At 39.5% G+C, this 20,804-nt stretch overlaps 1 protein-coding gene across 1 annotated transcript in view; it reads right to left on the bottom strand.

Moving 5' to 3' along the window:
- Nucleotides 1–20,804, bottom strand: part of Tdrd7 (tudor domain containing 7) — a 66,930-nt gene that overhangs the window by 27,659 nt on the left and 18,467 nt on the right. The window contains exons 4-8 of the mRNA XM_076843259.2: nucleotides 20,392–20,602; nucleotides 18,527–18,600; nucleotides 16,066–16,283; nucleotides 5,542–6,128; nucleotides 2,426–2,612 (exon numbers count right to left, since the gene is read on the bottom strand). Of these exons, the coding sequence (XP_076699374.2) occupies nucleotides 2,426–2,612; nucleotides 5,542–6,128; nucleotides 16,066–16,283; nucleotides 18,527–18,600; nucleotides 20,392–20,602 (1,277 nt within the window). The remainder of the gene's footprint in view (nucleotides 1–2,425; nucleotides 2,613–5,541; nucleotides 6,129–16,065; nucleotides 16,284–18,526; nucleotides 18,601–20,391; nucleotides 20,603–20,804) is intronic.

Raw genomic sequence — 20,804 nt, forward strand, 5'->3', positions numbered from 1 at the left:
AGTTCATGTGAAATATTTGGGGCTTCTCCAGGTAATGGGAGAAATCAGTCAGTGCCACCAGGAGGTAGGGAATGAGATGAGTCAGGTTTGCTACAACCATCGCTGTCTTAGAGCATGCTACTGTCCAAGACACTGAGTTACTTTTTCCTGTTTCTAACAATCCGTTCTCAGTAGCAATACAAATTGTAGAGTGGGCATGTCCTAGTGGAATATCTGCCTTATTTATTATAAATACTGTTGCACTGTTAATGTGACACAAGGACTTACGCAAAGTTCTTCTCGTCATAAGAAATCCCTACCCCTTAACATGGACTAGCTTCCACTGAACTCCCTAAGGACAGGAGGAGAGAAATGGCCAGAGGTATAAGCTTATCTAGCAAAGTTTGGGGATGGTTACCCCTTATCAACTAGAGACCCAGAAGAATAGAGGGACCCAGACATGGGCACACAAATACAGGCAGGCAAGAGCCCACACTACAAACAAACTCTTTGCTTTCTCTAGTCCAGTGACCAACTTGGTCCTTAGCTTTTTCCAGATTTTTCTTTTAAAACTTATCCAAGTATAATTTACACTGAATAAAAGATATTGGAAGTATGCAGTCAAATTTGACCAATGAACAGTCCATAGAATCACTACCATAATCAAGATACAGACCTTCTCACTGCCCCCATAGGGTTCCCTCTTCCCCTTGGCAACCAGTTCCTTTCCATTTCGGTCCCAAGCAACCACTGTTCAGATTTTATACTGCAGATGAAGCTGACCTGTTCTTAGATGTCACTTACATGGACTTATGTGAGATTTATCCATGTCATTATAAATAATATTATAAATATTAATACTTCATTCCTTTGATTGTTGAATAGTATTTCCATTGTATAAATTAACTATAACTTTATAACTTGTTTATGTATTCACCTGTTGGTGTTGTTCCAGGTTGTTAATAATAAAGCTGTGGCAAACATGTACAACAAGCCTTTTTGTGGCCCCATGTTTTCATCTCTCTTCTATCAAATGCTCAGGGGTCATATGATAAGTCTTCAATTGCCAATCAGTGTTATAGTTTCAGATTTTTAAAGTCAGTCAAATTTCTTAAAAAGTTGTGTCTCTAAAGATTCGGTTAAGGAATTTTCTAAATTTCTCTATGAATGGGAAATGTGGCTACTGGCTGGGTGACCTTACTTCTGGACAGGGCCAGGGCCTCTCTTACTTATGGAACAAACTGGGTATGAAGCAGCAAGCTTCCCTCCCTGCCCTCCCGCTGTATGTGGGCAGGAGTTGCAGCAGGGAGCAACTGGTAGACCAGAGCCTGGTTCTGGGGTGGGCTGTTTGCACTCAATGGTACACATGGATTATGGCCAGAGGGTGAAATGGCAAATGGAATTTGGTTTTAAACTGTGGAATAGGGGTTGCTGAAACAGAAGTGGGCTTTCCTGTTTGCAAATCCAGAGAGAACCCTAAGATCTCTAGACACATTTCCCTGGCGGCCTGAGAGTCTTCCACTCAAGCAGAAGGAACTGTGAGACTGGGAGGCGAGGGGCACCTGCTCTCAGGCAGCACGGCGACACACAGAGGTCTTGAAGTGCATTTTCGCTTAACGAAAAGGAGACATCTTAGCAATCAAGAAAGAAAAGGTCCTCTTCTCCTCCTCCAGATTCTCCAGAACTTAGAGGCCTCTCTGCCTGACAGATCCAGGAGGCAGGCCCTATTCAAAGGATAATTTACAAATAAAGTTTCTACCAAGAAAGGAAGATATGACACAGTAAAAACAGCAGACAGTGATCACGATACAGCAGAGATCCCACGTAGCTCCTCTGTACACTGTATGGGGAGCTGTGAGGCCGAGGCACCACAGCCCTCAGGGAAACTGGGACTGTGGGCAAGAGAGTCCTGTTTCTCTGACCCTACATTGAGAGTGAGAAGAGGCAAGGGGCAGAGGTGACCCGAGATGTGGTCAGGCTGGAAGTCAAGGAGCCTGCTGATGGCGGAGGGCAGTGAAGGAGCCCTCTGACCTTTCCAAGAGGACTGAGAGGGTGGCCCTAGGAGCACTCCTGAGAATTGCAAGAGTTCTTGCTAGAGGGAGAGGAAGAGTGGCAGCTCTCTGATCATTCCTTGAAGAGCTGCCCAAAGGGGGTCAGTATGGGAAGAAAGCATACATACCTTTTCCTGATCAGACGGTGGGTTCTGGGTATCCTTTGCATGTGCTCTATTTATTTGTTTTGTTAGCAAACTCCTGAGACATAACATGCCTACCACTGACTTAAAAGCTGACAGGGATAATCTTTTACTGACATTACTTTTTCAATTTCCAGTGAAAACTATGTAGGATTAGATTGGAAAGGACATAAAATGAGAAGCAACATTTATATCTGAAACAGAATAAGGTGTGTGCCCCTGTGATGCCATGACACAGCAGACGGTGCTTGCCTTTAGCTTGCTCTCCTCTACTGAGATGATCTGTGCACGTAACCAAGCATCTTCCTCGGCATTGACTGCCAGCAGCTGCCCAACGTGCACGGCCTGGACTGGTGTGACATTAGGGTTCTTACTGTAATACTCCTTCATCTCATCTTCCATTAACTCCTGAGCAGCAGAGTAGTCTTTGCCCACATACCTGTATTAGTAAAAGGAAGAGAACATGAATGAAACAACTCAGTGGGAGGAAAACTACAGGAATTCATTTAGTGTCACTCTGCTTCTTCTACTGCCATCATTGGTTCCAGTCTTAGACTTGTTTATACCAATGGTGGAGGGAAGGCAGGAAATATTCATCCCCTAGTAAAGCAAGATTAGAGTATTATGGAGATCACACAAAAAGACTGAGGTCCAACCCACCATGCGACGGGGCAGATGTTCCACAACCATCCAGAGAATCAGAGGATATAATAGCCCAGAAGAGGCCCCAGGAAGGACAAGGCTGAGGAAAGACCTGAGGGAGGGAATAGAGGAAGAGATGTGGAAAACAGACACTAAGGGAATCCAAGGAAGTGGGGATCACCCTCAGAGCTCCACTAAGAGTGCTGGGGATCTGTGTCCAATACTGAGAAGAGAATCTACCAGAAAGTTCTGCCCCCTCTAAGGCTGGCTCTGAACCTCATGCTCTGCAAAGCAATGAAACTTTACTAAAAAAAAAAAAAGCCCAGGGTAGGAACTAGCACATGCTAGTCCCTGGGCTCCAACACACAGCCTTGAACATACTGAACACAACAATGTGACATATACTGCCCCCAACTTTGTGAACAAATCACAACAAAATATTGAGTTTTGACACTCTCAAAAGAGGTGAGTATATACTCTAAAAAGTCTACTTTCTGAGAATTATTTCTAGTATTATTTTCAGACATGCTCTAGCTCTTTCTACAGCTTTCCAGCATTGACAACTGCAGTCACCCTGTCCCAGTTTATGTCTCAAAATATACTAGTTTCTTTTCTGCCACAAGCAGGCTGTTGTTTCTTGTCTTCATTAAAGGCCTCGTTCCAAGATATAAAACCTAGAAAATCAAATGTGGGTAATGAAACAGGAGCTATCCCAGACAGGAGATGGAGCCTTTTAACCACAAAAGGAGGCTGGGGCATACCACATCATAGTTCTTTGTACCAGTTTTTATTTACTGAGCTTTGCAGATGTTAAGGTGCTGCCTGGAATGCAGCTGCACCCTGAGCTCTGGGAGGTCTGCAGTTCTGCCTAAGTACCCATTTCCTGGAGTCTCAAGGGCCTTGGTAGCACTGGTCCAGCCCTGGGAGCTCAAATGGCAGAGCCTGGGCTGCAGCCCTGAGGTGGCAGTCTGCCTGGTACAGGCTCCTGTGGGGAAGAGGGAGGCAGGGAGAAATGTAGGTGCTCTCTGTGGCAGCTAGGAGAGTAGGATAGCTACATGGCTGGGGTGAGGGTAGAGGATGAGAGTGAACAATGACAAGAATGGGGTCATACACTGTCCCCAGTTATCTGAGCAAGGAGGCATACAGACAAATTTTACAAATTTTTACAAGTTTTACAAAGTTAATTTCTGAGACTGGAGACAAAGATTCCCATATTTGACCTTGGGATTCTGCTAAAGCACCCCTTGAGGACCTTTATGAGCCAGAAGTCCATTTTTCAGGGCCTACTTACTGACTACCTAGGTGAAGAAGATGGGATACAATAGAGTACAGTCTGGTTAGGGTCTGCCAACTCTTAAGGAGGGGGACCAATGACTGTTAGGGTCAACCTAACAGTAAATACGACCTATCATGCTTACTGGTTGCCAGCTGTCCTGCTGAATACAGACTCCAGGATTTGAATTTACATTGGACAAAGAAGTTTAAGTAATCTGAAGACCCTGAAACTAATAATCCTGGAATAGTTTGGAACCCTCAATTAATGTCCTAGAACTGATCCAGATTCCTGCCAACCTTTCCTTAATAAGTCAGAAATCACAATTAACCAGCCCAGCACTGGATGATCTCTGACAATGGCACCGATGATTACTGGTAATAGATACCACAGAACCCTGCTGTAAGTAGGTTTAAGTTTTCTTTACAACATCAAATAGTAAATAGCAATCTGCCCCTTGACATCTTTACCTCAATCTATTAGTGGACCATAATGGTACTCCCTGGCCTTCCCTGAGCTATGTTTATCATTAAGCCATACCACTCCCAGAATAAACACTTTATATGGTCACTACCCCTGTATAAAACAAGCCCTCTCTAAAGTTGCTTCTAGTTTGAGCATCCCAAGAAACTGGGTCACACCATTATCTACTCAAGACTCAGATTATTCATAGAAAGCAAGAGTTTTTATATTTTTAGCTCTTCTTTTATTGAAGGAGTTTGGTTTTGGTGGTCTTTCTTTGGGCCTTTCCCGCTTGGCCCTGAGTATCTGGCAGCTCAAACCACAGGGCCATTTGGGCTGAAGGAACCTGGATTCTGTTCTGCTTCAGCCTTTTCCTCACCTGCCAGCCACAGCTGTACCCTGGGCTGGCGCTCCAGAGCTTCACCACAGAGGCTCCCATTCTTTTTCCTGAGCAGCAAACTGCAAATTGTAATCACTCTAGACTTTCCATGTATTGTACAGTTTTTCCAAAGTCCAAGGTGAGTGCCTGGAGCTGAGCTGTTTTTTGTCATTCCAGTTATCATCAGCCACTTAGGTGATGACTCCTCCTCCCTGGCAATGATACTGAAAGGCTCATGTTGCCAGAGCACCTCTGGGTCCAAGGGCTAATGGTGCTGCTTAGCTATTCTGAGTTTTAGGAAATGCTACATACCATAGACCCTGATGAAATAATACTACCTAGTCGGGGCTGGGGGTTGCTTTTCCTATGGACTAGAATGCTTTTGACATTGAATTTTTTTCAAGCTCATTTTTATCATCCTGATTTTTTTAAACGGTTGGTCATCATTTCTCATAAGAATAGTTGTATGTTTTGAAATTTAACAAATATATTATTATACTTCACTATAACTCTAGAAAACTAAGAGTATGTTATCTTTCCTTTGATCCCCGGCATCCACAAGCACAGTCAACAGTACACAAGCATCCTAAATAATCAGAAAATGCAACTTGCCTGATGACCACTTCATTTGTGTTGCTCAGTTCAACCACCAACACAGACGGGGATGCCTCGGTCGGAATCACCAAAGGAGGGACTGTTATGTCCTCCATGAAGGTTTCGGAACTTTCAGCAATGTTTTTTTCTAACTGCAAATATTCTTGTTCAATCATAGTCTTGATATCATAATCGCCTTGTGCTTGCCCTTCATCCTTTAGGATCTGGTTGGTGGGTGATGGAAGTTTAGCATAGAGAATGGCCTTCTGGGGATTTCCAGAAATGTAGTCTATGGTACACACATCAGAAAGCAAGGCAAGATTTTTTAAGGCATCCTCAGGGAATTTTACTTTGTACACGTCCTCAAATGCTTTGGGGAGTGCACTAGCCCAAAGGCCACTGGTGTACTTCACCAGCAGCTCTGCCACTTTCTCTTTGATGTCCATTGGCATGACTGCTCCACTTCCTTTCAATGGTGGTGTGTGTTTGGGAGCAGGTAGTGGGGATGGAAGCACTTTTTCAGTGTCCTGTTCACTTCTCAAAAGCTGCTTTCTCTTAGCTGGATAAAGAAGTAAATCTTGACCACCACTGCAAGGTTTTTCCACCTGAAAATTTTAAAGAAAGTAAAGGACTGACATTTCAATGACTATAACTATTTGAAAACACGTTAGTGCATTTTATATTTGTTAGCAATGCTGTTTTCAATCGGATCACACATAAAAGCATGCATTTTATTCTTCTCAGTTACTATGATTTTAATGCATTGCCTTCTCCTGAAAATAATATGAGCCCTGTTTCGTAAATAACAATGAAAATAAAATAGTATTAATTTCCCTTATGAGGCATCCAGTCTTCAATTGCCTAGGAAACCATAAGTGCTTCTGCCCTGTTGTAAGTGTTCTGCTCATTTGGCTCTTTTGCCAAATTCAAAGCAACAGCTTACAAAATGGACTGAATCCAAGGTGAAACAAAGCTATGAACAGGTATCATCACTGTCCAGAATAAACCACTGGGAAGAACATCAGGAAATATTAAGACAAAATAGGAATGCTCTCTGTCTTCTTTCTGTAATATCCCAAGACAACCCTCAACTTTTCATTATTTAGAAAAAGATGCCCCAAAGACAAGGTACAATTTTTTACAATCACCGTAGCGTAACACAAAGTTAGCTGAAAGTGCTGTCACTACAATGAACAAGTGATTTGTATGCCATCCAATTTCTAATTTTATGTGCATACCATGTGTGAGGGCAGAGCTTGATACATCTTTTTTATGTAAGAAAGATAAGGAAACTGATGTGTGACTTCATTGTTTTAGTTCTAGACCTTTCTACTGCTAGTCCAGAGGCTGGCAAACGACAACCTACAGCTTGGCTAGCAATGATTTTTGTATTTTTAAAAGGCTGAAAAAAATCAAAAGAAGAATTATTTCATGATGTGAAAATGATAGGAATTTCAGTGTACATGAAATCTTGCTGAAGCACTCTCATGCCCATCAGTCTATTACCTGTATTTTGCACTACAGCTGCACAACAGTTGTGACAGCCTGTATGATGTGTGATAGCTGCGCAGCTCTAAGACATTCTAGAGCCTGAAAAACCTAAGACAGTTACCATCTGGCCCTCTATAAAAACAGTTTCTTAAACCCTGTATGACAGGCCATTGGACTGAAGTTAATATTCATTGCCTTCTGAAATGTTCGTATTTCATCAGGTCCTATTCGGCTATTCCTTAGCTGCAGTTTAAGCCCTGAGGAAGATCCACCAGGGTAATAACACAAACTTAGGGGCAATCCCACCCTCCCAAAAAAAGAGTATTTAAGGATGCTGAGTGGGCAACTTTTAGTAAATGCTGACACCATTCACTTCTCCTTACAGCTTACAAAGAACATAGATGTGCCTGTGCAAAGAAAGATATCACCTTGTCACCAGAAAAGTGCTTTAAAGATATTAAAAGATTCCCTTTATTCAGTCTGACTATACATTCTAGGTGATACATAAGCAAATTATATTAATACAAATGTAAAACATTAGGTTTCCCCTCTCATTCTTCTGCCAATGTGTTTCTTAAGTTTTGAGGAATGAGTAAAAAAGTTCTTGGATGAAAAACATAAAGCAAAAATGACAGCAGAAGGGCTCTATGGCCCCTCTACCAGCTGCAAGAACTTCCTGCCACCATTTGTGGACTCCTGCTGGCACAAGCTCTGGATGGCATGTCATTTAACTGTCACTAATTTATGTCCTTAAAGTTTAGCCACGGTAGCACAGATATTTGATGTGTGCTAATCCTTCTTTCCATGGTTAGTCCATTTCTTGAAATATGGAGTCTAAAAATGCCAATAGGCTCTATGCTTTGGATGCTTGATAAGGTACAAGAATTTAGATTGGGTAGCCAAAGAAGGTTTGAAAAACAAACTTCTGCCACATGATAAAGAAAACAGAATCCTGTGTGAGTGATTTACTTGCAGAGAATCCCAAGGAGTGTAGTTTGAGATCCAAACATGGCAGCACTCTGTACCCAAAGCCCCAGATGAGTCTGCAGGGCCCATCTTAAAACTCTTACTTCAGTTCTCATCTCCCAACCTCCTCTCAGGGTTTTCTCTGGAGTGGATAGTAGAGGCTAATTCCAATCTGGGGGACAGATCATCTTATTCATCTTAAACGACTTTCATAAGCCTCATCCCCCAACTGTCCATATGGCTTCTTCTAACCCATAAGAGGATAAGAAGATTCTTCTGCTTAATGAATTCTTTTTCTTTCCAAGGAGTCAACTAAGAATATGGGACGCCTCAGTGTTTATTCAGTCTGCCCCCTTCCAGTCCCAGAGCCTCAATTCCCATCTGTGCCTCAGATGTCATCAGGACCAATGACTTAACAAAATGCTTAACTTTAGCAAATCTCTCAATATGATCTCTGAATATAACCAGTACAACAAGATCTTCCAAATAGGATGATGATGATGATGATGATTACTATTATTATTTAGTGCCACTGGGGATTAAATCCAAGGCTGTGCTACCCCTCAGCTACATCCCCAGCCCTTTTTATTTTTGAGAGAGAGTCTCACTAAGTTGCCCAGGCTGGCCTCAAATTTGATCTTCCTGTCTTTCAGCCACCAGAGTGGCAGGGATTACAAGGTGTGTGCCACTGTGCCCAGCTTGAAGTCACTGTCTTCAACAGAATACTACGATCACTTAATATGTGTTGGTGCAGGGTAAGAGCAGAATTCTGTTTATTCTGGCCTTTATTCCAGGATAAAGTCCACTGGAAGTGCTGATAAGCTTCCAGGTATGTCTGCAGCACTTAAGTCAAACTTTACCAATCAGCCTACAAAGCAAATTTTTGACCAGTAATCCCAAATTCATCCAAAGCCCACAAAATAGCCAAACAATCATCTAAACTAGAAGGTAGATTTTTTTCTTCAGCAGTTTTTTTTTTTTTTAAGATAGATAATAATTCCCACCAATGACTAGCTCCTTGAATTGTAGGCACTTTCCAATTTTTAATGGCTTCTTCATCTGGAAAGGGGTTGGTTATGTGCATAAATTCTACTTGTTCTCCAGTGCTTTGGCCTCTTTAAATTCAGACAATTTTTACTAAAATGAGCAGTAAATACATATTTGACATTAGGAATGAAACCTGATACTAAATTGATTCTGATATCCTTCAACACTTTAGACAAATATTCGTGGATGGATTTAGTGTTATGGAAAATAAGCCTGGTCCACACACTTGGTTAACCAATCTTTGGAGAATGACTTAAGGGTTTCTCAATTCAAAGGGAAAAAAACTAATGAAACATTAGAGTTAAAAATATATAGATTTATATAATCTAATACACATATAAAAAATATAACCTAAAACAAATGTGACTTTTTCCAGCTTAAACTCTTTTTTTAATATTTATTTTTTAATTATAGGTGGACACATATTTGTATGTGGTGCTGGGGATCAAACCCAGTGCCTCATGCATGGTAGGTGAGCACTCTACCTCTGAACCATAGCCCAAACCTTAAACTCTTTTGTTTAAAAGTTTTCATACAAATGGAAACTTGCTTTCCCAGACACCCTATTGTGACTGCCATCTCTCCCACTTAGAATGTGTCATCTCTTTTTAATTGTTTAGTAATGGGCTTAGGAAAGAGACCCTACTGCTCTCTTGTCTCCAGCCTCCAAGAGTTTTTGAGCAGAGGAGCTGTTCTGTATCTGGCAAGGTGATGTTGCTGAGCTCTGAAGCATCTGACAAGTGTCATGTGTTCATCTCCTGATTCCCCCTAGACAGAATGGCTGCCTCCTGTTTTTCACAAATGGTCACATAAGTCAACATGGCTTTTAGTATTTCCTTGATATGATAATCAGCTCCTAACCATTTTAGATGGGTCTCTGAAGAGGAGGGGCTTTTTTTTTTTTTTTTTGGTACTTTTTTGGTACCCAGGGCACTCTACATCCCCAGCCTTTTTAAATTTTTTATTTTAAGAAAAGGTCTCACTAAGTTGTTGAAGGTCTTGCTAAGTGGCTAAGGATAGCCTCAAACTTGCAATCCTCCTGTCTCAACCTACCAAGTTGCTGGGTTTACAGGAGTGTGCCACAGGTCCCAGCCCTGAAAAGGAGGCTTTCACAGCTCCTAGTTCCTCAAGTCCCCTTGATTTCCTCCTTCACTGACTCGGGTGAGACTGAGGATCATAATCACGCCCTTCTCCTTCATGTTTTACTCTGTTTTGTGGCTCTACATCTTTTCTCTGGCTTTGGATGTCACCCAAACAATCATGACCTGTAATTCCACATCCAATGTATACACTACATATGGATTCCCATGTCTACCTCACAGCAGGAGAGAGAGGTAACATAAAAGATGAACTGCATATGCCATGGAAACAAGCCACCTCCTATGGTAATCATCAGAAGATTCAATATCAAATATGCCTTAAGCTTGCTGTCCCCACAAATTCATTATATTCAGCTTAATCTCTGCCTCCTCAGGAATCTCATACCTGTCTGGACTTCTGTTAAGTTTCAAGTAGATGCTTTAGATTTCATAGATGTGAGGCCTTAAGGACTTAAAACATTAATTCTTCAGAAATCTATTTGATCAAACAAATAAAAGTCTTCATCCTACATGCCTAGAAACTTTCTTCTCCTTAACTCTAAAAGGTCTTCGCTTCTCTCTTTATAGTTTACTGTGCTGCAAACTTAAAGCTCTTGAAGCCAAACTCCTTTGAGTCTCAGAAGGCTCACCTGCTAATTATGCAGCATGGGCCTCCAAGTGAGCTTACCGTCTCCATGGAATTAGAATTTTCTTTGGGATTCTATAACAGAATTTTTATCAACCAACTAAATCAAGAAGCACAGTTTGGTTTCCACGGAGTAGACATTTTTTGTTGAAGCTTTAAATTATATTCTAAATTTCATTTATATGGTCACCACTCAGAAAACAGAGTGCAATAAAATCACATTTACCTGAAGACCTGCTTTTGAGCACTCTAGGTACTGGCAATGGTTACGAACTCGAAAATCAAATAACAAACAACCCACTCAAAATCAAGCCAATTTGATGTCAGTAATGAATAAAAGACCCCCTGGTACCAGCAACAATGAAAACCTGGAAGAGTCATCGACCGGAGCCTTGTACCTTATAATTAGCCAATTTACAGAAAGGGTGATTGGTTGATGAACTCTTTAACAGGTAGCTTTTGTGCTCAATCTGAGAAGTACTAGGAAAGTTGAGGATTAAGAAAGAGATGAGGTCTCCAATGGCATCACTGGGTCACAAGGAAGACAAACTGATAAGTACATATTCAAAGCATGTAAAGGCAGTGGTGGGGGGTGGTGGGATCCTGTGTCATAGGAAAATAGCAGCTACATCATTCAACTTGATGTTTCATGCCACCTACATTCACATCTACCTCTGCAGCACTGAGGCTGGGGTTGATAAACCCAAGATAGCCTTGGCTTAATATTTCAGTTAATTCTGTTTAAGACTGTGTAAGAGTTTGTGGTACGTTCCACAGATTTAACCAAGGGTGAATGTAAAAAGTTCCCGTTGTAACCCTGATTGTTTGTAAACCATCTACCCAGGGAAACTTTCACCACCTTCTTGAATGAGTAATTTTATAGACTCTATATATTTTGAGGACAATGCTCTCTCATTCCCATGCCTTCACCTAAGAAAGAGTTTTCACTGATGCACTCCTCTTCAGACACATACTGCAACCATTTATATTAGAATGAACTTCAGACCATTTTCCTTCACATGGCCCAAGGTAAGGCCACTTGCTTGCATGTTCCTTCAGGAAGATGATGGAATACTCTGGTTAAGCAAGTACAGAGCTTTCTGGGCTGATCCCTGCTGGTACCTGATCCCTGCTGGTTCACTGTGCACTGGAGGCCTACCCTGGTCTTGTTACCTCTGGTGAGGGTGGGGACAGGAGAGGAATCTGTTCCCTACAATAACAGAAACACTTGTCTTGAAGTATCAGTTCCTTGAGTTCATTTCATCCACTGCTTCATATTTATTTTCAATTTAAACTTCATTCTTTTCTCTTTAGCTTCTCTGTTTTCACTAAGATGACATCCTCTGAAAGACTTGCTGGGCACGTCCTTATTCATTTTGGTTTTGGTCTGTGTAAGCTGGGCTGCCTCTCAAAAGCAGCTACCTTTATTAAATACCTTCTGTTTATGATACTGCTTTCTATATTTTATCTTTTTAATTCTCACAACCACCCTATGACATGGTAGAACTACTCACATTTTAGAATACACTGGGGTTGTGGGAAGATGGTTTGCATGCTGAAAGTGATACAGCTAAGAAATGGTAAGGGGCAAATCTAAAAGCCCACATTCTTTGTACTCAATGCCTTCTGGGTAGTTTCTGCTTCAAATTCTAGAGTAGCAACACCAACTTCTCTGATTTTGCCACAGTGCTATTTCACCTTTCTCCTATTCAGATGTTCACTGAAATACAATTTAAACATCAACCCAATAACATGTTCATTAACTATTTCTTTTTATTGGTAAAAATTTGGAAAAGAAATCAGATTGCATCTTAAAAATATGTGGCTATACTTCCAAGTCCTCAGTTTAACTTCCACCACTGCTTCTGCTGGCACTGTTGGGGACTGTGAGGATGTCCACAACTGCTTGACTTACGTTTCACTTTCTCAGGAATCTGAGTTGTTTCCTATCAATCTAGAAAGATTCTTTTTTTTTTTTTTTTTTTTTTTTTTTTAAAGGCAATTCATTCTGCATGGGCTGAAAGGTGCTTTATTATCTTACATAACTGATTATCACTTTAGACAGATTCCTAAATATACAAAATATAAAAATATCCCTATGTGAGTGACAGAACTGCTGTTGTTTCCTTTGATGTTTAATACGTTGCTATATGGATGGAATTGGAATTTTTAAGAATCTGAGGAGTACTAAACAACTTATAACTAGTGACATCAAATGGATAAAAAATGATACATAACAAAAGTAAATAGTAAAATTCATATTAAAACCTCTTCATAGTAGCTACTAATAAGCATCTGCCCCCTTCACAACATTTTATGTTCTATAATTTTATGCTGCTATTCACAAAATATCATGTTGTATGATTAAGGCCTGGTGTGCCATAGGCCCAACCTAGAACCCTCCTGGGGCAGTCTGGCAGCTGCCTCTCAGCAGGTCTTAGAGCTATGGCAGGAGCTCTTCTTAGCTGGGCCCCTCAGCTCTCCATAAGACAGGTGGCTATAGGAAAGGAGACGTTTCTCTCTCCACCTAGGTTTCAGAGAATTTTGACCAAATCTCTAGTAGTCAACAGTCATAGTTTCTTTATGAATTTTATTAGAAACCAAAGTCAGTCAGAGACCAGGATCCTGGGTGACTTCAGGGCAGGAATTGCTTATTTCTACTAAATGATGACTCTAATGAAACAAGTTGGCCTCTGCCTGCCTGTCAGAGATACACTCTTTCTCTCCCCCCCACCCCCCTTTTTTTTTTTTTTTTGATACTGGGGATTGAACCCAGGGGGGCTTAACTCCTGAGCCATACCCCCAGCCCTTTTTTATATTTTATTTAGAGACAGGGTCTCCCTGAGTTGCTTAGGGCCTTGCTAAGTTGCTGATGCTGGCTTTGAACTTGCGATCCTCCTGCCTCAGCTTCCCGAGCAGCTGGGACACTCTCTTCTTGAACTTCCTTCAGCTTCTTGAAAACTCCAGGGCTCTGGCACAAGCTATTTCTTTTGTCTGGGATCTTCTTCCCTAGTTTACTCCCATTGTCAGGCTTTAGTTTACCAGGCCCGCCCACCCCCAGCAGACCAAGTAAGTCCTGTTTACACATTCCCTCCACACTCTGCTCTTCTCCCTAACAACAACTATGTGCTTATCATTATTTGCTTAGCGCTTCTGTTCCCCACCAGACAGCAAGTTTCCTAAGGGCAAGGACCATGTCTGTCTTGCTTTCTGTTTTCTCCCTAGCATTCAGGTCAGTGGTGGCATGTATAAACACCAGCCTAACACAACAGTTAAGAACCTAATTAACAAGACCACAGCTCTGAAACAGCCAGGAGGTGTGGCTGTCCTCCCCGCAGGATCCAATGGGAACACTTGGATTTCAGCTTTCTTGGTCTGTAGCCTTACGCCTTGGGAGCTCTGTGCTTCCAAGACAGTTTTTGCACAATGCCCTCTTCCCTCCCAAGTTGCCTAGGACACCATAAAACTGGTTCAACATCGTTAATGACTCTATATTCTCTTTAGCTTTAAAAATGCTCAGTACATATTTTTCTGAGAGATCCAAAAGGTTAAGAACAACAGATTAAAAGCATATTTCTGCCTGCAGCAAATGTCATCCAGTATCCTTAGAATTCTGCTTATGCATGAAAGAAAATTTCAGAGCTGCTATTTAGCCCCTGAAGTGATGCTGCCCACTATGACTTTCAAAGGGAAATACCTGCATGTGGTTATTTTTGGGTGGTTAAACTATGGGAGATTTTAAAATTTCTTTATAATTTTAATTTTCAATCTTCTTTTCTTTTTACAAAGAATGTTTTATATGATTGAAAGTAATTCTTTTCTTTTCTTTTTTTAAAGAAATACACTGTAATTGGGTTTCTTCTTCAGTTTATGACAAGCCATACAGACAGCCACCCATTACCAAGTTTCTTCTTATCCTGTTTTCTGCACTGCCTTTGAGACTGTCTGGCTTTGCTTACAGAATAACATTGGCCCTAGCCATGCTCTCAGTGTTTCTGCTTTTCAGAAAGGAGAAAGCAAGTTAGGAGAAGGGGTAAATAACTATGGTGCAACTGTTTAAAGCTGTTTCAAAAGAACCATGGTAAAATCGCTCAAAATTACTTAACAGTAGGCTGCCAAAAAATATTCATTAAAAAAAAAAAAGTTCTGAAAAATCTCAGTAGACATCACTGTGACTGGCAGTTTGGAGTATCCTAGACACAGTGCCTCACAAAATAAATCACTGACACCTAACAACTACTAGTGGCTCCATATAAAACCTACCAAAGTTTAGCTAGACATAGCATACAGAGAGAAAAGGTATACTGTACTTCTGTTTCATGGTTCACCCTGACTTGGTAGAAAATAATCATGCAAGAAAGATTAATTCAAGTGATGAAAAAAGCAACAACAACAACAAAATTAGTTGTTTTAGATTGAAATGCAGGAGGAAACTGTCCATTTTAGGTCTTGCCCTTGAGGTAGGTATTCCCCTCAACTCCAGTGCCAGAGATGTTTTGGGACTCTGTGGGCAGGCGGAGTAGCAAGGATTAAAATGTCCCCCAGAAGTAACAAATTAAGCTACACAAATACTAGTAACTGTTATGGAGAATAAAATAACTAGAAACACCAAGAAGTGGGTGGGGGGGTGCCCATACATGTCTAAAAGTTAATTACTTGTATTTAAGAAACGTGTTGTCTCTATCTCTTGTTGAAGTTTCTAATAAACTATTCTGATCCATTATCTTATCATAAACTCCCAAGTATGAATAGGTATGGAAACTCATAAGTCATTTTCCATTTAAAATTTTTACTCTGAATTTGTAAAAATTTGTAAAAAATTTAAATATTATATAATTTCAAAATAAAAAATAAGGTATTATATACATAATTAACCAAAATAACCAAAATTTGTTCAGCTTAAAGTCTTTAAAAATGCTCAAAAACAAGAACATAAAAGTTCTAATAAAAATTATTAGGCTAATAAAAATTATTACCAGTAAGTTATTAGAGTGGCAAAGCTTTTGGTGTTCAATGGTAGCATTTAAATAATACAAAATGGTATATGGTACATATTATCAAACATTAAATGCACTTTGAAAATAACTTAAAACCAAATATGTAACAGCAGCAAATATAACACACAGTGACCTCAACCTTGACACACTTCTCACATAAATAAGAATGGACGTCTGCTAATCTCAGAGATCAAGATTAACAAGGTAACATATGTGCAGCGCATCATGCTCCCTGGATACAAGGTGGGATGACCAGAATTCATGTTGGAAAGCTGGGAGGGAGGACATCAGAAGGGAGGAATAAGGAAAAACGTACCGTGCAAATATGAGGCCAGTGTTCAAACAGTTGTAAAATTCCTTGATTAAGGTCTTCTTTATATAACTCTTTGTAAAAATGTGGAAGCTTAGATATCCAAATGCCATTGTTATGCTTGTTTAGTATTTCCTTTATGCGGTTTTGAACCTCATCCATTTTATAAGTGTAAGAGGCAGGAGGCGTGACATTTGGTTTTTCAACAGTCTGATTAAAATTATCTTTAAATTAAAAAAATGATAGAATTAACCAAAATGCTTAACAGTTTAGATTATCCCCATTACCTAGCATTTATGCCTCCAGGCTTTGCTTTCCAGTGGGCTTGTGGGGGTCAAGAATCTTAGACGGGGTAAGGATTAAGCACAGTAGCACCGTGACAACCTCATTCTACCATCCCTGAAATAACAGGCGGGGTCAAGAGATACCCAATGGGGAATGTTAGACCTTTTGTTTTGCAAGGATGCTTTATAGTTCACTTTAAACATTAGGACAAACTTGGAAGGTAAACAATGATACAATTTATTATTTAACCAACTGTCTTCCTTCCTGCAACTATGTAAGATAAAATTTTAGAACATAGGTATATATGCGATGCTGAATTTAAAACTATATTTCACAAAGCCTAAGAATTATGCCTTAATAGTAAGTTCAAAGAAGGATTTACAGAAGATAAAAAGTTGCCCTGATTTTAAGATTATAATCTTCTCCTTTACTAATGAAAACAACTTCACAATACACCAAGGTTCAAAAACAGATCCAGCTACAACAATCAAACTAGCTGCAATTTATAAAAATGAATACAGATTTGAACTCATACATAAGAAATATCCGAATTGTTTTTATTTCCCTAGTATTCATCTTTCATAAGTTTGTATTTATAAAGTTGTGGCTAGCTTTCTTACTCATATTTATTTAAATCTCAGAATGCCTGACTTGACATCTTAAGGGAAAGAAATCTGAGAGTTCACTATAGTTGGCAGCTCTGATATTTTAAGAATTATAAAATTTATTCTAAACCTCTTCAAAATTCCACTGGGACACTGATTATTAAAAATTACCATCTATGTGCAAAATAGATTCATATTTTAATCAAACAGTATTTCTGCTAGGATCCAGTAATTTTTATTTTCTTTTAAATTGGTTAATAGATACACATAGACTGGTATTGGGACACTGGCCTCTGAAGATGCCAGGAAGCCAAAGGGGGAGCTGATCCTTGAAGATGCTTAGAAATCGACTCTGCTCTTCCCATCAGAGGCCATGAAGACCCAGATTGAAATGGCATGGAAAACAAAGTTTCAGGATGTCCTTATATATTTCTTATTAGGAATGTAGCTAATTAATTAGGTTCTTTTCAAACAAAAAAGGACTGGGAAGAAGAAAACAACCATCTTCTAATAAACTGGCCAGACTCTCCTTAATGACAGCTGACCCTGCAAATACACCTGCTCTGTGGGGCTACTGGAGTCACCTAAGCTCCTGTACCTGTTGGTAAACAAATGAAGAAGTAACTCTAGGCTGCCAGTGGGTAGGAGAGGAGGATGTATTTACTTGTATCCATTTCAATCTGATGGGTGACCTGCAATCCTCCTGAAACAAGTCCTCTTATTTCCACAGAATAAGCTTATACTAATTTAAGACTCTAAAAGAGAATATGACTTTACTGAGTGGCCATGGTTTAGAAAAATACATGTGTAAAAATAATTCAAATAAACAAAAATCAAATTGTTCAATTTCCATAAAACACTGGAGATGTGTTCTTATGGGAAGAAAAAGAATTTCAACTCAGTACCAATCACACTGAAAGCAGAAAATCATGTAAAAATCACATTAATGCTTCTTACAATATATAAGCACAGATTCCAAAAATACTATAATCCTTATTGTTTAAGAAGAAGACAAATGGATGAATTTGTGACTTGGATGACTTTATTATGTGTCCTATTGTTTTCTTAACAGCACTTCTGGATTTTATATGCTAAAGAATTAATTATACTCACATTTAGACGCTTAGTGGTCATTACACACAGTTTACAGTGCCAATTTTTAAGCAGCAGAAAAACCTGAAATTCTTTTATGAGTTTAAATCCCACATTTGTGTACTTTAAATCTGGATCAGGGGATTTCCTGTGAGGTCTCAGACAGCAAAGTCTTGGGGCCTGACCCCTAATGAGGGAGAGAGTGAGGAGGGGCACAAGTACCTCTGGAGACAAAACATGGACATGAAACAAACGAGGTCTGGTATGAAGAAGGCCTGAAGTCAAGTGTTAACATCCTTAGAAGTATTATTTTATCTTAAGATCACCTGAATTCATGATTTAAAGCATTCAGAAAAAAGGGGAAGAGGCATATTCCAAGTAGGGGAAGGTGAGAACAAGTGTCAAAAGCCACCATCAGATACTCTTCTTGGGGCCCAGAGGCTCCAGAAGCCAATATATACCGCAAAGATGTTTGGAAAACATACCACTCACTTCCTTAGTACAGGTTCTTGAGAGATGCATCTGAAAAGGTGGTGGAAAGGATGCCTTTGGGCTGAACCTAAGGTGTGAAAGAATACCAAGTTTTAACACTTAAAATCTCCACAAATAGCAAAACAAGTCATTAACACACTCCAAAATGGGGAAAAAATGAAAAGTGAAATCTAGCTTCATCTTTCATTTTTACATTTAACTCGAGAAAACCAAGTTAAAAGCTAAATTTAAACTAGGCCTTTGACAACCTCTTTTGAGAACATGGTAGTTAAGAGTTCCAAATTATCACCTTTAAAGGACTGGTAAAACAGAAGAAAACTATGCAAAGAATATTCTGGAGTATAACCAGGAAATGAAGGACTTCTACTTCAAAATACATTATAAAGTTAAAACATTTAAAATAACTGGACAGATAAATAAAACAATAGAATACTTCAACATTGAATTTATATTTTCTCTTAGCACATGATAAAAGTGGAATTTCAAAGTAGACAATGGAAGGATTGTTCAAATAACTATTTGAAAAAAAAGAAACAGATCCCTACTTGATACACTTTACCAAAATAATTTTATATGAATTGAATATACATTTTCCAAATACGAGGACAAAGAAATCCCCACACAAATTCCATTTTTGTTCATGTCTCCTTCCCCCTCTAGACCCTAAGAATTTGAATTATTTATGGTACATAAAAACACACTGGACATTGGAAGAATGATTGAATGACTCAATCAATGAGTGCATTTTGCTCAGCAATACCCATATTTCCCAATTTTGAACAGTTTGGAGGACTCTAAAAATTCAGTTCTTTGGAGAACATATTTGTGTATTAATAAATGTAAGTAAATAATAGAAGATTCCAAAAATATATAGTACTCTTTACAACAACTTTTTTAAAAAATTAATTCTTCCTAAACATTCTAACATCTAGGGGGAAGGTTCCTGGGAAATTATCTTTTACCCGAAATGGGAATTTTCCAACACTGATTTAAAGGGATAGAATACAATATATTTATTGTGAAAAGGCACAAATTTTCAAATTAAAAGGATGGAAGGATGGGATGTTGATTCATCTATATCAGGGGCAGAATCTTTTTCTGTGAAGGATACTTTGCAGGCTCTCCAGGCTCTGCCCAACCACTGGACCATGCCCCTGTGCTACACAAGCCATATGTAAAGAATGTACATATGCTATATATAAAGAAGACATGGGCAGCTTCTATAAAACTGCATTTACAAACACAGGCAGGGGGTCTGAACTGGCCTGCAGTTTGCTGACCTCTGAGCTGCCTCAAACCACAAAATTTAGAGCCATAAAGAAACTTTGAGATCATCTAATTTCATTGGACAAATGAGAAACCATAAATCCAAAAGATGAAATAATTTATTATCAGGCTAGCAAGTGACAAAACCCAAACTAAGGCTTCTAGGTTGTCTTATTAATGCTGGTCCAGCCCTCTCCTGCATGGACACCTGGGGAAAACTGCTTAATAATGGGGATGATTATTGGAGCAAAGTGGAGCATGTAAAGTTGTTCAGAATTACTTAAAACCTACAAAATTATTTATAATGAAAGGTTTTCATAAAAAGGTAAGTTATACTGAAACAGCATTTTAGAACAACTTGTGAGAGCTTTTAAAATGAATTTTACAAGGAGATTACCCCCAGTGCATAGAAAACACAGAACACAGATACATTCAAAGAACGGCAGGCAGCCAGGAAAAGTGGATTCATTTCTCTACATGTGAATTTATATTATATAAGACAGAAAGTCTTTCTTAATCTGAGCATATTTTTAACACTTTTTGATCCTAGGTTCATCAAACTTCTCCTTTCAGTCAGATAAAGTTCAAATACCTGCTGTTGGACATGGTCACATGCCTCTGCACTGGAATGTCTTTGAATACTTCATTTCCAAGAGTTGTGTGCATCTGATAAGGTGGCATTTCAACATCAGATTTAACTCCATGGGCATTTCCTTTGTCTCTTAACAGTGTTGGATTAGGTTTTTTGCTGATAGAAAAATCTGAAGCAAATCCTGGTTGTCTGAGGGTTGCTTTTGGTTTTCCTGTGAAGTTAGTTATACATAATGGAATCCATCAGTTTTTCAAACCCTACTTTCATCATGCCATTCCACTGGCCAGAGGTTTTCTGTGGATCCCTATTCTCAGAACAGTCTGTAAGAACATGAGGAGGGGCCCCTGGAGGGTTACGGAGTAGAAATAGAGGATTAGAAGTACTCAGGTCAGCCTCTTCACTCACCCTAGAGC

The sequence above is a fragment of the Callospermophilus lateralis genome, chromosome 2, assembly GCF_048772815.1.
Source record: "Callospermophilus lateralis isolate mCalLat2 chromosome 2, mCalLat2.hap1, whole genome shotgun sequence".
Classification (NCBI taxonomy): domain Eukaryota; kingdom Metazoa; phylum Chordata; class Mammalia; order Rodentia; family Sciuridae; genus Callospermophilus; species Callospermophilus lateralis.